The sequence below is a fragment of the Scomber japonicus genome, chromosome 2, assembly GCF_027409825.1.
Source record: "Scomber japonicus isolate fScoJap1 chromosome 2, fScoJap1.pri, whole genome shotgun sequence".
NCBI lineage: Eukaryota > Metazoa > Chordata > Actinopteri > Scombriformes > Scombridae > Scomber > Scomber japonicus.
In genome coordinates, this window is record NC_070579.1 from 11,970,255 (window position 1) to 11,984,015 (window position 13,761).

Consider the following 13,761-nt stretch of genomic DNA (forward strand, 5'->3'; position numbering starts at 1 on the left):
ACTATGTACCAAAAACACGATTCCCTCCGGAGCATGTGGGCCTCATTGTTTGACCTCCACTCTTAACGCATCTCATTATCCAGGTGTTGAACCCGCTTTAAAGAACTGAGGACTGGATGCTTTGTAATGAGTCTGTAACCACTATGGGTCACAGAGGGGTGTAGCTGGGCCAATTATTAAAAAATGAAAATGAATGAATGGAAAACAAAAGCTGTCTTATCTTCATTTAAAAATAAAAAAAATAAATAAAATGCCAGATAATAATACATTATGATGGCGTTTTTAGTACCGTGTCTGTCAAAATGACGGATAATGAGAAAGTTTGTGTCCGTGAAGAAGTTGCATTAGCTGCAGATTTTGTGCAACATTCAGCCCTTTAAACTCCACCTCAATAGATCCCTAACTATTAGAGAGTACTAACCCCAACGCTGCAACATTTTAGGTCACCTAAGACCATTGTAGAAGGATTGAATTTAGCCACTAGTTCCTTCAATTAAACCGCAGGTAAAGTTTGTGAGTTCTAAAAAAGATTCTTAAAGTTGAAAAACGCCCTCAGAAAAGAGTAGAATTTTACTTTGGCCTCCGGGGGTCAAAATAAATCATTAGTAGCATCCCCAGTATATCTATTAGATTATGATGTTGCAGCTTTCTCAGACTGGTAAATGAATGAAAGATATATTATAAATAAAACACTAAAAGTACCTCTGCAGTTGTGCATTAACATACCCAGCCAGTCATTTAGCTTTATCGATATTTGGCTGCTCAGAACCCAAATATTCAACAAATCATCCCTGAATAAATATAAGGGTCAAAATTTTAAAAAGCAGAGTATTCAACAACAGCTGTTTTGGATTTTTTTTTTGTAAAAACATTGTGACTGGACGATAAACAACAATTATTCACACCCATTGAATGCTTGGTCAAGTACAAACCGTTGAGTGCCAAATCAGTCTTGAGCCAAGTCATATTTCCAGCATGCCTTTAGCTCGGCTTAGTTATGGTTGTGGGTGTGTGTGTGTGTGTGTGATTTGTGTACTAAGAGACTGAGCATGTTGCCCTTGGGAATTAAACACACAGAGAAATCAATATCACAGGGAGGTCTAGTCAGGAACTGCAGAGCTCGGAGAGGTCGGGTCTAGATGTTAACGCTAGATTTGCAAAAACTCTCACAAAGCAGCTTTAAATTATTCTTGTCTTTTAGTTTTATGATGCGACAGCGCTGTGGTTGAGGTCGAAGATCATGGTTATGGTTAAAATGATGACTTGAAATGTGGGTTAAAGTTTCTACTTTCTTACAAATCTCACAGGAGTTCACCAATTTCCAAAAATCTCAAGAGGTTACCATCAAGACGTGACATGCTCATGCCTAAAGATTGATGCTAGGTTACATCAGCCAGGGGGATGATTTGTGAAGCTCTCATGAGATTTGTAGGTTTCTTTATTATGTGTCTAAGCCTAAGCCTAACCCTAACCTAACCACAATCCCAAGACTTCATCCCTCTGACTGATCCAATCCAAACCAATCAGCACGGACAGGAAGTAAGGGGTAAATTAGGAATTCTATGCTGGCTGTGAGATCCAAGAGTTCCCCAAGTGTTTAAAGAAAATTCTGGCGTGTGGTGATGCTGGAAAGGTCATGAGTGTATGAATACCTGCTGATGTGTCTGTATTTGTTGGTGTGTTGGTGTGTGTGTGTGTGTGTGATTGTAGGGCACCTTGGTTAATAAAAGGACTCTCTTCTGTAGCCGACGGACGAGCGAGTCCTGCATCTCCCTCTTCTTCTGCTCCTCCAGAGTCTTGTTGCGCTGTTGGGTCAGCTCTGCGCGGAGCTCCGACTGCGAACGCTCCACGCTCCTCACGCTGGAGAAGCAGGATAAAAATGTAAAGATGGAGGGGGCGGGAGGGTGTGAGCGAACGAGTGAGTGAGTGAGTGAGTGTGTGGGTTAATCACAGGGGAGACAGAGGGGGCAGGCGCAAAGGGGAAGCAGGTTGATTAGTGCTGAATGTTCAAACAACCTGAGAAGAAAGCACCGCATAGTTAATTTAGTATAATACTCCCTACCTGACAACTTATCTGACTGACACCAAATAATTTCTAGACAAGTGTTGAGAAATTATTTGCAGCAGTGATTTCTGCCAGGCCTGATCAATGGGACCATAATTATACCGGTGGACAATAATTACCACAAGCTCCCCTTCTCCATCCCCATCCCCATCCCTCCAGCACCCACCCCTCTTCTTCTTCTTTTCCATTCTGCTGTTTCTAATATTTCATAATGAGCCCAATACGCTCAGCAGAAGAGAGACGCTTGTTAGCTAATGAAAGCTTTCTTAGTCGGACTGAGCCGCGGCATAAATATACCAGAGCATGCGCGCACACACCTCCCGAAAGACATCACCTCCGCCTAAACAGGACAAGTTTAATTAGTGGAATTTCCTCTCTCGCTCTCACTCACATCTCTCACACATACATACATACGCACGCACACACCAGTGGTTACTGTCAGGAGTGCTATCAGAATCAGGACCAGTTTAATTAACTTCGTGACAATTAAGGACTTCTCAGAGATACGCTCTAATAGATACATGGGAGGGGGGGAGGAGAGAGAGAGACAGACAGAATGAGAGAAAAAGGTCTGAAGGCAGAGAGAGGGATTTTGTGTGTGTTTGTGTGTGAGTGAGTGAGTGAGTGAGTGTGTATTACCAGCTGTTGAGTGTGTAGTTCTGTTCTTTCAGTGCAATTTCTCTCTGCTGGATCTGAATCACCTCCCTGGACAGATCCTCTGGTTTCCTACAGACAGACGCAGCACAGAACGGTTAGCGTACACATGTGTGCGGCGCGCTCGCACTCACAGACACACACAATGAAAAATCAATACAACGGAGAGAGCAGAAAGGACAGAGAATAGATGAAAACGACTGCGTTTCCATATTCTTTTGTTAGGCGGCCGGTGGGGAGCTGGGAAATAAAATGACATGAGCAGCAGAGGGAGAGATGAGAGGAGGATAGTGGGCTAAATACTGGTCACAGTTCTACAAAACAAACTCACTCCGTGGGAGAGATTGACAGATTACAAAACACACACACACATACACAAACACACAATGGGGAAGGCAACAATGTAGAAGGTCACATACTCAGAGAGAGACAGACGCGCCGCATTGCCTCCACTTTCCAAATCCTGTGTGTAACAATGGATCGGTCTAAAAATTAATGCCATTATCTCTTCATCTCTTGTGAAATGGGCATAAATTAGGCGAGTTTAGCTCCAAATTCCACTTAAAAATGACACACCGGAAAACTGATGCAGCAACTACAACTTGACATAATAAAATTGGGGTCTGGTCAGAAGGGCAACAGAATTAATACTTTTGATGCTATAAGAGGTCAGCGTAACTGTTTTACTTCCTCTGAAATTCAAGCAAGTCATAAAACTTTAGGTTTCACTATAGAGACGGTCAGCAGAAGCCTGAGACCTGCTCTGGTATTGTGCTCCAGCTGAGTCATATGACAAATTAGGCATATGACAGGAAAAAGCCTACGATGGCAAGGTTACCGTCAAGGCTGGAAAAGTATGCCATGTGAAAGTTGGGTGACGTGGATTTATCACCAGCTCCCCTTGGCTGGGTGGAGCCTTAGCTGTGGGAGTAATCTCATGACTAAAATATGAGTTCATGAATCATATGATGGAATAACTATGGTACCAAAAGGAGGTAATTCCACATTGCCCTGAGCATAGAGGGATTAGCCTTCTCCTGAGCTTATAGGAGAGGCTGTTTTTCTGTGTTCCCCAGGTTTTTTTTTCTGTGGGGGGTTTTTGCAGGTCATGAGACATCCATTCCTGTTGATGTTGCAAATGATTGGGTGAGATGTGGAGAACTACTACACTCTGTGTAACCCTGTGAAGAGTAAACGCTCTGTCAGGATAATGCAAGTCTACTGTAGTCTAGTTTTGAGACAAACCAGAGTGAGTATAAAGGGGACATTTTAGACCAGGGACTTGTTAAAATGTTGTGACTGGTGATCAGAGGATCCCACACAATAACCAAGAGACAAACACTTACAACTGTTTTTATGTTTTCAGAATTAGGGCACCATTTAGTTACTCACAACCAGTAATGTAAACATTCAGTCATCTACGAATTGACCTTACATTGCAGTCCATGTTTTTAAAATATCATCTATTCTAAAATCCATTCGTCAATTTGTTAGCAGCTTTTGTTTGGGAAAGAGAGAGAACTGAGTAGATCTCAGCAGCATGAAATACAATGTTATCATCAAATATTTGTCACTGATGTAGTTACACTCCGCTGATACATAGACTGTACATAGTATGGGAAAAATTGGCTAATGATCATTATCAATTCATCTATTCATTGTTGCTTGATTATCCGGTTTACTGCTCAGTCCAGTAAATGCTAAAAAGTCATGAAAATGCAAGTCACAACTTTCCAGAGCCCCTGGTGACTTCTGCAAATTGCTCGCTGTTTACAATGATATAAAAAAGCAACAAGCTGAATTTTTCATTTAAAAAAAAAAAAAGGTATAAATCAACATATTTGGCTTTTTTGTTTTTGATAAATAACCTCTAGTTATTAATCGGTGGTCAAAATCACTGATGATTAATCAAAACAATAATTTTCTCATTACTTCTATAGTACAGACCTTATTATGAAGATTATTGGGTAGCAAAACAAACTGTGCAAGATTGTCAACAGACAGATTGAAACTATCACTGTAGAAAAAGCCAGCATCAAGACTGACACATACAGTACACATGAACACCACCAACTGTATTTCACATGTTTGTGTCCATGTCTATCCATCTTTGAGAGAACTACTTTTAGTTGAAAACATTGTGGAGACATTTTGGTCCTTCCTCACAACTTTAAAAGGCCAATTTGAGCCTTCAGACTTGGTTTTAAGGGTAAGGCCTGAGTTTTGGCTTGTGATGGTTTAAGTTAGGGTAAAGGTCAAGGGAATGCGTTATGTCAATTTATGTCCTCACGAGGATATACATGTGTGTTTGTGAACTAGCTGACATGACTTACTATCAGCTCCATTTTTAAGTCAAAACCATTCCTACATGAGTGCACAGAAGTACATGCACCAAATGGTTTAAAGTCAACTTTACCAAGAAGGAAAACCACTTCCACAAAAACCTCATTGCATATTTTCATTTTGTTTTTCGTCGTCTCTCCCTTCAACATTGTTCCACACAACAAAAATATTTTCATTCCATGTCTGTCAATTTTATTTTTAATTGTCAACCACATGGCTACACGCACAAGCGAGCACAATGTTATCAGACTGTGTAACAGAAGGATAGGAAATAAACACCAGCAACAAGCCAACTGCTGGCAAACTCGAGCTGCGGCTGAGAGGCTCGTCTACTCCACCAGGCAACTACACTGATTGTTGTTGGGGAGTTAACTTCAGTCCAAAACTTATTTTCGTCTGGCAAAACAGCACAAATGGCTGGTGAGAAATCAAGTCCTGCGTTGGCAGAGATAAACTCCTCAACGGGAGACTCCTTGAGACTCAACATGTGTTGACTCCTCATTAACAACTTGCTCGACTCCATATTCGTTTCACACCGCTAATGACCAACCCCGAAATGCCCGCTGACAGAAAGAGTCACAGTATGTTAAGTAATGCAAAACAATATCTTAAACATCAGTAGCTTGTGGTTGTGATAAATTACTTAATGGGAAGCAATATTAACAAATAATTAATTAAAATAAACACTGTTGTGTCAAAACACTGTGGTCTTTATGAGATATTTCATATCTAATTATACAGCAAAGAAGCAGCCTTCACATATGCTCTAATAGGCAGCTTTGTTTTCTTGTCAACATTATTTCAGATAATGCTATTGATGTTAAAATTATTTATGATGCTGATTTTATCATACTGTCTGTTCTCTGTCATCAGTTTTCTTTTCTACTGACACTTGCTCATCATATTTAACTTCCAAATAGCCGGTTTAATGATGTAAATCCAGAGTCAGTATCGCTTATTTCATCATTCTTAAACTTTCTCTGAGAAACTTTGACTGAATTAGACACCTGAAAAAAAATCCAGCACAATATAAATCATGAAATAATGGCTGCTTAACAGCCTATGAGGCAATCACAATGTCACTAATGCGCAAAATCTGAGTCGATACCAATTTTCACACAGCACTGTTGTTAGCGCAGTAAAAAGGTAAATAGATTGTGGAATGAGACGCTCTTGTTTTCAATTTCCTTCGACATCGCTGGACCGATCCGGAGGTAAATAACATCTTGACCAACCCGACAATTAAGTTGGACATTTAGTAAATACTTCAAACAGCTTGGTGGAGTTTCTAAATGTTTATTTGCAAGCTACATTAACCTTTACCATAGATCAGTATGAGCCTCACACATATACGCTGACCTTTTGCAGCAGTATGTGCAATGCCGTTTTGGTCTTTTTTTGGTTTTTTGTTCCATTTTCTAAATCAAGAGCACTCCGGCAGGCAATGAAATGGCAGTCATGGCAGGTCAGTCACACTCGAATTTTGCAAAATTTCAAATTATCAGCTCAATTTAACCCGGATGACAGCCTAGCCTGACTTAAACTTTCTGATAGATGATGGACAGCCTCACCAAATTCTTGTGAATATTTAACTTGGGTTGTTATAACATCCCTGTGATCCTCTCCCTGTGATCTCTTAACAGCTGAAAATGTAACAAATGCTGTCAGGTCCTATAACATGTTAGATAAGACTAAAATTAAAGCTAACATGAGAAAAGATTTCCTTTCATTTTGAAATTCATGCAGTGTTTCTACCTTTGTCTTCTTGGCCTGAAGGTTGAACACACACATTATGCACACACAAAGACACACACATACACACACACTTACAGTACGAGACAAACCGGATACGACCGTGTGGATGTGTTCAATTTAACATTCTGTTTACATCACCGCCAGAGTTAATCATAGAGAAAATGATGTGTGTGTGTGCGTGCGTGCATGTGTGCATCCATGCATGCGATGGACAAGGCTGCAGTGTTTATAATCTGTCAGATCTGCTCCGCTGCTCAAAAGGAAACATGCAATCATTCTCTCATTACCTGTTTTGAATGGATGCATTGAGACACACTCAAGTGCACACACACACAAGCTGGTATAAGACAAACACACACACCTATATACACACTGGTGGAATCAATCCACAGTGATGAGGCATATTTATTTGGAGAGACAACAGCTCCACCTAGTGGCTTTTTTTCATATTACATTTTTATTTTAAAAAAATGTGATGATGTAACTTTAAAAAACAGACATGTATACCTACAAACAAACACACGCACGCACGCACGCACACGGACACACACACTGTCTGACTCTGACCTTATGTTGAGTCCAGTAGATTGTCCCAGGTTCTCCCAGGCTTGGAGCTTTTCTGCCAATCTCTAAAGAAGGGTTAAGAAACAATGAGTAAAAAATCCAACAACAGGAATGTTGTGTGTAATGTTTTTATGAGAGCTGTCATGCAAAGAGAATTAAAACATCAAAAAGTTAGAGCCGGACCAATATGTCATTTTGACAGTAAAAACTTTACCATATAAGAAAAGATTCCTTTCTTAGACATTATGTAATACAACTGTTTTTAGTGATAACTGCAGATATTTGGTTATTAAAGAGTAGCAGTGAGAGAGATATGTACTGAGACAAGATATTATACAGTTAAACCACATCTGTAAATGTAAGATGATTGTAAATGTTGAACAAATCCAACATCATCATAAAATGCTCTAAACTTGAACTAAGAAAATTCTGTCAAAAACAAGATTAAAACACATTCAGTAAGCATGGACATTGACACAATATAGTATATAATCAACCAATATCATCCAATATTTCAGGCTTGATAATATATCAGGCAGCTCTAATGTAAGCACATAAGTGACTTGTGCATTTCATGTTCACAGTGGTGGAGTGTTATGACTGACAACTACACACAGTCTACCTCCTTCTCCAGTTCTATATTGACCATCTCTTCTTTGGTTTTCTCCATCCTCTCCAGCTTCCTCCTAAGGCCCTCCACCTCTTCTTTCAACAGGCTGCAATTCTCTCTGCTCTCCCTGGATGAAGTGACAGGGGAGCGAACAGAGCGAAGAAAATAAAAAACACAAAATAACTTCAAAGCATTGGACTCAAGTGTTTGATGTAGGAATGGCATATTTTTAATCCCTGGTCACATTCATTCTAACGTGATTTAAAAAACTAATTTTCAGACGTATTTTTTTACATGCACAGAAAACAGTTGTGCTGTGAATGATCAGGTAAAAAGAAGAAAATTCTCATATATAACTCATTAGCATGTATAGCTTTAGCCTGATTAGTCTAAAACCCCAGATTACATGCAGTTTCTCTCCAAAAGGGATCAGACCTGCCACAGTAACAAAGATAAACACAGAGGAAACATTTTACTATATTTTAATAAGTAAGTATTTCAAAAAGTGGCTAAAGGTGCGTACAGGTTTGTCTAGTAGAACTCTTGCGATATTAATCCATGTTATTGTTTTTCATTATCTTACAAAAGGAAGCTGAGTTTTGCATTTTACATATATCAGGCTTTTCCCTACAATTACAAGAATGAGGTGCAGCATCTACGTGTTTATCACAGCACCTAGGCTGAATTAAAAATTAAAATTACTGTACAAAGTAAGAACATGTAGAAAATTGATATTTCAAACTGAAATAAAAACTATCTATATGCAGTGTAACTGTCAGGACAGAGGACAGGAGGGTTAATGTCTATGTTCCTCATTATTTCTTAACTTCACTCATTGTTTTGATTCATTTTACTTATTTATTAATTTTTTTCCCAGATAGATACTATTGAGTTTATATAGTGACATGCTGTTGTGAAAATTAATGTTGCTGCTCTAAATTATGTATTTAGTATTAAGTAATTCTACCCCAACCGGTCGAGGCAGATGGCCGCCCACTCTGAGTCTGGGTCTGCCTGAGGTTTCTTCCTGTTAAAAGGAGTTTTTTCTTGCCACTGTTGCCAAGTGCTTGCTCATGTGGGAATGTTGGGTCTGATTAAAACCTGAAGAGTTCAGTTTAGAACCTGCTCTATGTGTAATGTGAATAACTACAACCTGTGTTTTTTAAAAATACACACTGTAAAAAATAGCATCTAAATTTATGTGGAAATACACAGTTTTTAGGCAAATAGCATCACATTTTGTTGGGGGGAGGAACCCCAAACCTGACGACCCCACACGACCACCCACTGCAACCGTAACACATAAGCCCTCCATTAACCTGGGGAAAACTCTGTTTGTTTCTAAAATTGGAATACTGCAAACTGTGAAGAATAATTAAGTGCAACAACATCATGTCCGGTTTTAAGGATCACCTGTCACCTTTTTGCTCCGACTGCGATAAAGTCACATTGAAATGTTAAACGTTTGGTACAAGTCAAATGTTTTTAGCACTATGTGGTTGTTCTGGGCTGCCGTTTTTTAAAAATCAAAGTCTATCTATTTAAAAGTCGTAACTACAGAGAGTGAAGTGAAACTTTTCACGAGGTATTAAAGACTTAAAAATGTATTTGACCTGAGAAAGGCGTTGTCCTCTCTGAGGCGCTTTAACTCCTTTTCCAGATCTGGAACCCGAGCCACCTCTGACTTCACAATCTTCACTATGGAGATATCTTGCTCTTGGATGGCAAGACGCCTTTCTAACTCCTTTAGAAAAAAAAGAAAAAAAAGAGAGAAATCAGTTCCAAAAAATAGCAACAGTATATGGGTGTTCAATTAATTGCAAAAGCAGTCTGTGCTAAACCAGCATTCTCTGAGAATGAAATTATTTATTTTGTTTTACTAAGTAACTATTACAATTTGTGCAACTCTGATATGTGGACAGGGGCTTTTTGTGACTTAGTATGACAGATAACTTGGGTGTCAATGAAAAAGTCCATCATGTGTGCATTTAACATACCTTAATCTTGATTATGTGCTCTGAGGAGGAGGACTGAGCAGATTGGAGACTCTGGCAAAGCTGAGACACTTCCTGGTGCTTCCTGATGAAAATACCAATCCAGTGTTTTATCAAGAAGAGTTATGTAAGTGGTATATTGCAATTATTTGTGTCTGTGTTTGTGTCTGTACCTGCGTTGCAAATCCAACTGTTCCTGTAATTCCTGGTTTTCAAGGGTTTGAGTAGAAATGGTTGAGTCTTGGTTCTGAATCTTCTGCTTCAGGTCTCTGATCTCATCCTTCAAACAACTGATAGTCTAGGAAGATATTAAATAAGAAAGCCAACATAAGACAAGAGTCGTGAATACCGTCACCAAAGTAGAGAGAGAGAGAGAGAGAGAGAGAGAGAGAGAGAGAAAACCTGGTTTGCAGTGTTCAGTTTCAGGTCTCGCTCCTCCATTTTCTTGAGGAGACCGTCCTGGTTCTTACGAAGGGCACGATTTGCCTCCACCTGCTCTGTAAGGTTCTTAGCGGCCTCCGTCTCTCTGTCCTCCAACTTTTTAATTCGCCCCAAGAGTTCCTGGTTCCGGTCCACCTCGTGCTGCAATGTAAAAAAACACATGTGACTCCCTGAATGGTGAGGAGAAGCTATCAATATCAGTGTTTCCCATTAATTATATGTAATGTGGCGGCTCAACATAGTCTAATTTGTGCCACCACAGTTTCATAGTGAGCAAAGCATCTCTGCCCTACTGAACTAGTTGAACTTGGATAATCACTTCTGATTTCTTTGTTTCAGAGCTGACATATGGGAATTAGTCTTTTTTTGATGGTTTGTTTGGAACATTTATGAACTGGTAAAATATCTTTCTCATGCTTTGTGGGTGTGACCTTTTTGTTGTGTCATTGCCATTCATACCTATACAACCAGTAGTTAAATTAAAGCTAAAGCACAAAATTGTTTAGAGCACTTTTCTTTTGCTTTTTTTTAATAGATACAAACTTTTAATTTTGCTTTCAGAGTGCAACATAATGATGCATTTGACTTATAAATGAGCCTCCGGAGCCCCCTAGAGGGTCAGACTGAGGTCCATTTACCATAGTCTCTCAAAATTCTGTGGGAAACACTGCAATATTATAGCTCACTCTCAGTTGACATGTATGTGTGAGGATGTGTGATCTGTACCTCCAAGTCTCGTGCGCTATCAGAAGCAGCTTTCTCTAGTTCAAAACGAGCTCGCTTGTGACTCATCTCCATCTGCTTCTTCTCCTGGTCCAACTGAAGATAGCGATTCTTAGACTGAACCCTCTCTGCTGCGTCCAACAACTAAAAAAAAAGGGAGGACAAGTAAACACCATGGTTACATCTTAACACTGCCCTCACACAGGTTACTATTAATGGTTTCAGCGTCTGTGATGTTATACCTCCATGCTGCGTTTGAACTGAGTCTGCAGGTTTCCACTGCCTGCTGGGGGCTCTAACAGCCGCTGTGGATGTTCAGGGCGGTTGATGAAGGAATTGAAGGACTTCAGGGTTGTTAACACGGTGGTGTCGTCTTCTAAATCCATTTTAAGGGTCTCTGTAGTAACACAAACAAAACTTAGGCAGAGAAGTTTGAACTATTTGCTACTTCACCCAACCATTAGCTGATACTTTCTAGTGGAGATGACCCTATTGCATTATGATAACCTTCTATAAGTCAAACGATAAGATTCAGGTTCAGAAGTAAAGTACAACTCCTTAATCCTATCCTCATCTTTCCTATCTTTTTTGACCCATTTTAAGTAGTACTTATTACCCCCTGCTCTAGATTGTCATATAGTTGTATCCATCTAATTGTTTTTAGTCTGTTCCTTTCTTGTGCCGTACGTCCTATGATCTTGTGCAATATTATTCTGTGCAATATGCTACACTCTGAAGCACTTTTTGTGATTTTGTGTTTATGTTTTGTTTTTCTGTGCTTATTATGTATTGTTATATATGTGCAGCTGCACCTGGCACTTTTAGCCAAAGACACATTTCCTTCGCGACAATAAAGTTCATCTAATCTAATCTATTAAATGTATGAAACGTGTGAGATATAATTGATAAGCAGCAGCATCATAACTGACAGCTTCATAAAAACAATATATAGTTCACGTTATTTACACTAAACGAGCAGCTAAACATCACATTAAACACAGTTGCTAGGCTAACCTTTAACTTAACTTTTATTAAAGTAATTCTGGCACTTTTAGCTTCTCTTAATATGTAACTTAGCAACATAGCTGCTGTTTAAACTGACCTCCCTGCCAATGAATCAATTAAACTCAGCACAAGTTTCCACAGCTATTCAGAGGCTGTAAGCAAGCTATTCTTTAAAAAAGCCAGCTGGAAATAAACGTTACTGAAGCATACATGCTCACCTCAAAGCTGGCTTGTTTATGAAGATGAGCTGGTTAGTTGTAGATAAGTTATCTTTGCTCTGCTAGCCTGTTAGCCTGTTAGCATGTTAGCTGCTCCACTCTGATATACAGAAAGCCCTCCAGTTTATCGTGTAGTATCGCGAGAACTCGAAACGCATCGCGAGAGTGTCAGAGGCACATTGATCACAGCATGGATCCCAGTAAAAAAAAGTTTAAAAAGGAGAAATTAGACCAGTTTAACCAGTTTTGGGGAGTAACTAGCTACATGTAACGGCGTTACGTAATTACAAAATAAATGTAACTGTAATTAGTTAGGGTTACTGAGAAAAAAATGTGTAGTTAAATTAAAGTTACTTATGAAAGTGTTGATGCAAAGGTCAGACCTTTAAGATTTTGCTCAGGAGGGTTTTTTCCTCATTTTCTAATATTTAATATGTTACTGAATACATAATTGCAGTTTTTAATTCTTTGAAATCAATATTGTTTATATATATTTTGTAAATAAATGATGATGTGGAGCATACATAATTTTTTTTAATTAAATATCTTTATTTTATATTCCAAAATCTACATAAACTAATTAATACTAATTAACAGCTGAAAGCATTCGTGAGAAAATTAGAGTAAGAATGTAGGCTTTAGAATGTTAGAGGCAGCGATTATAGCTGTCTTAATGCATTTTAATGAAAAGACTAAATTAGACCCAGTAGCCCTAACTCTTAACTTAACATTAAAAGTTAAGTAAACAGAAGAAACGTAAATTAAATCAATATCAGGTCCTCATCACCTTTTTATGAGACAGTTGATACAATGAAGAAAATAAGGAAAAACTATACAAAACTTATATGTTATCATTGTGTATTCCACTTGTTTGATACCTCAGTACTGTTGGATGTGGGTACTTTTATTAATCGTATGGTGTAATTACATAGTTTCTCCTACAGAGAGCAGCATTGCCACACTGCATTTTACACAGCGTGATCGAGGAAAGGTCTTCAGCGGTACATTAACCATCTAGTCACATCTACAGTTTTACATGTCTCTGTACAGCTCTTTTAATTATTTGTTCATAAACACTTAAGATGTGGGACCATGCTTACTGGTCAACAGACGAGGTTTGATTGACTCTGATCATCTTTGGTGTGAACAAGTGCGTATGGATATTGTACGCACTGTGACCCTGTTATGGGCACAAGCTGGCACTAATTTGGCTCTGACATAAGATATTTAAGCCAAGTGTAGCTCAGGTGTGGCTCTGATGACAGTCTTTCAGATGGCATCAGGAAATGGGTCGACTGTTGATAGAAGTATTGCCAGGGGTGACATAAGACCATTTGGGTCATGATGTTATGGCCAGAAGCATTAAAAATAATGTGAGACTGAATCAGC

The 13,761-nt window shown here is 39.0% G+C and overlaps 1 protein-coding gene across 1 annotated transcript in view; it reads right to left on the reverse strand.

Moving 5' to 3' along the window:
• The window catches only part of mad1l1 (mitotic arrest deficient 1 like 1), a 67,328-nt gene extending 54,866 nt beyond the window's left edge, over positions 1-12,462 (reverse strand). Inside the window, exons 1-11 of the mRNA XM_053332411.1 lie at positions 12,373-12,462; positions 11,392-11,546; positions 11,153-11,293; positions 10,388-10,567; positions 10,159-10,283; positions 9,989-10,070; positions 9,605-9,735; positions 8,004-8,118; positions 7,385-7,446; positions 2,705-2,791; positions 1,716-1,860 (exon numbers count right to left, since the gene is read on the reverse strand). Of these exons, the coding sequence (XP_053188386.1) occupies positions 1,716-1,860; positions 2,705-2,791; positions 7,385-7,446; positions 8,004-8,118; positions 9,605-9,735; positions 9,989-10,070; positions 10,159-10,283; positions 10,388-10,567; positions 11,153-11,293; positions 11,392-11,535 (1,212 nt within the window). The 5' untranslated portion in view covers positions 11,536-11,546; positions 12,373-12,462. The remainder of the gene's footprint in view (positions 1-1,715; positions 1,861-2,704; positions 2,792-7,384; positions 7,447-8,003; positions 8,119-9,604; positions 9,736-9,988; positions 10,071-10,158; positions 10,284-10,387; positions 10,568-11,152; positions 11,294-11,391; positions 11,547-12,372) is intronic.
• Between the last annotated feature and the right edge of the window lie 1,299 nt (positions 12,463-13,761).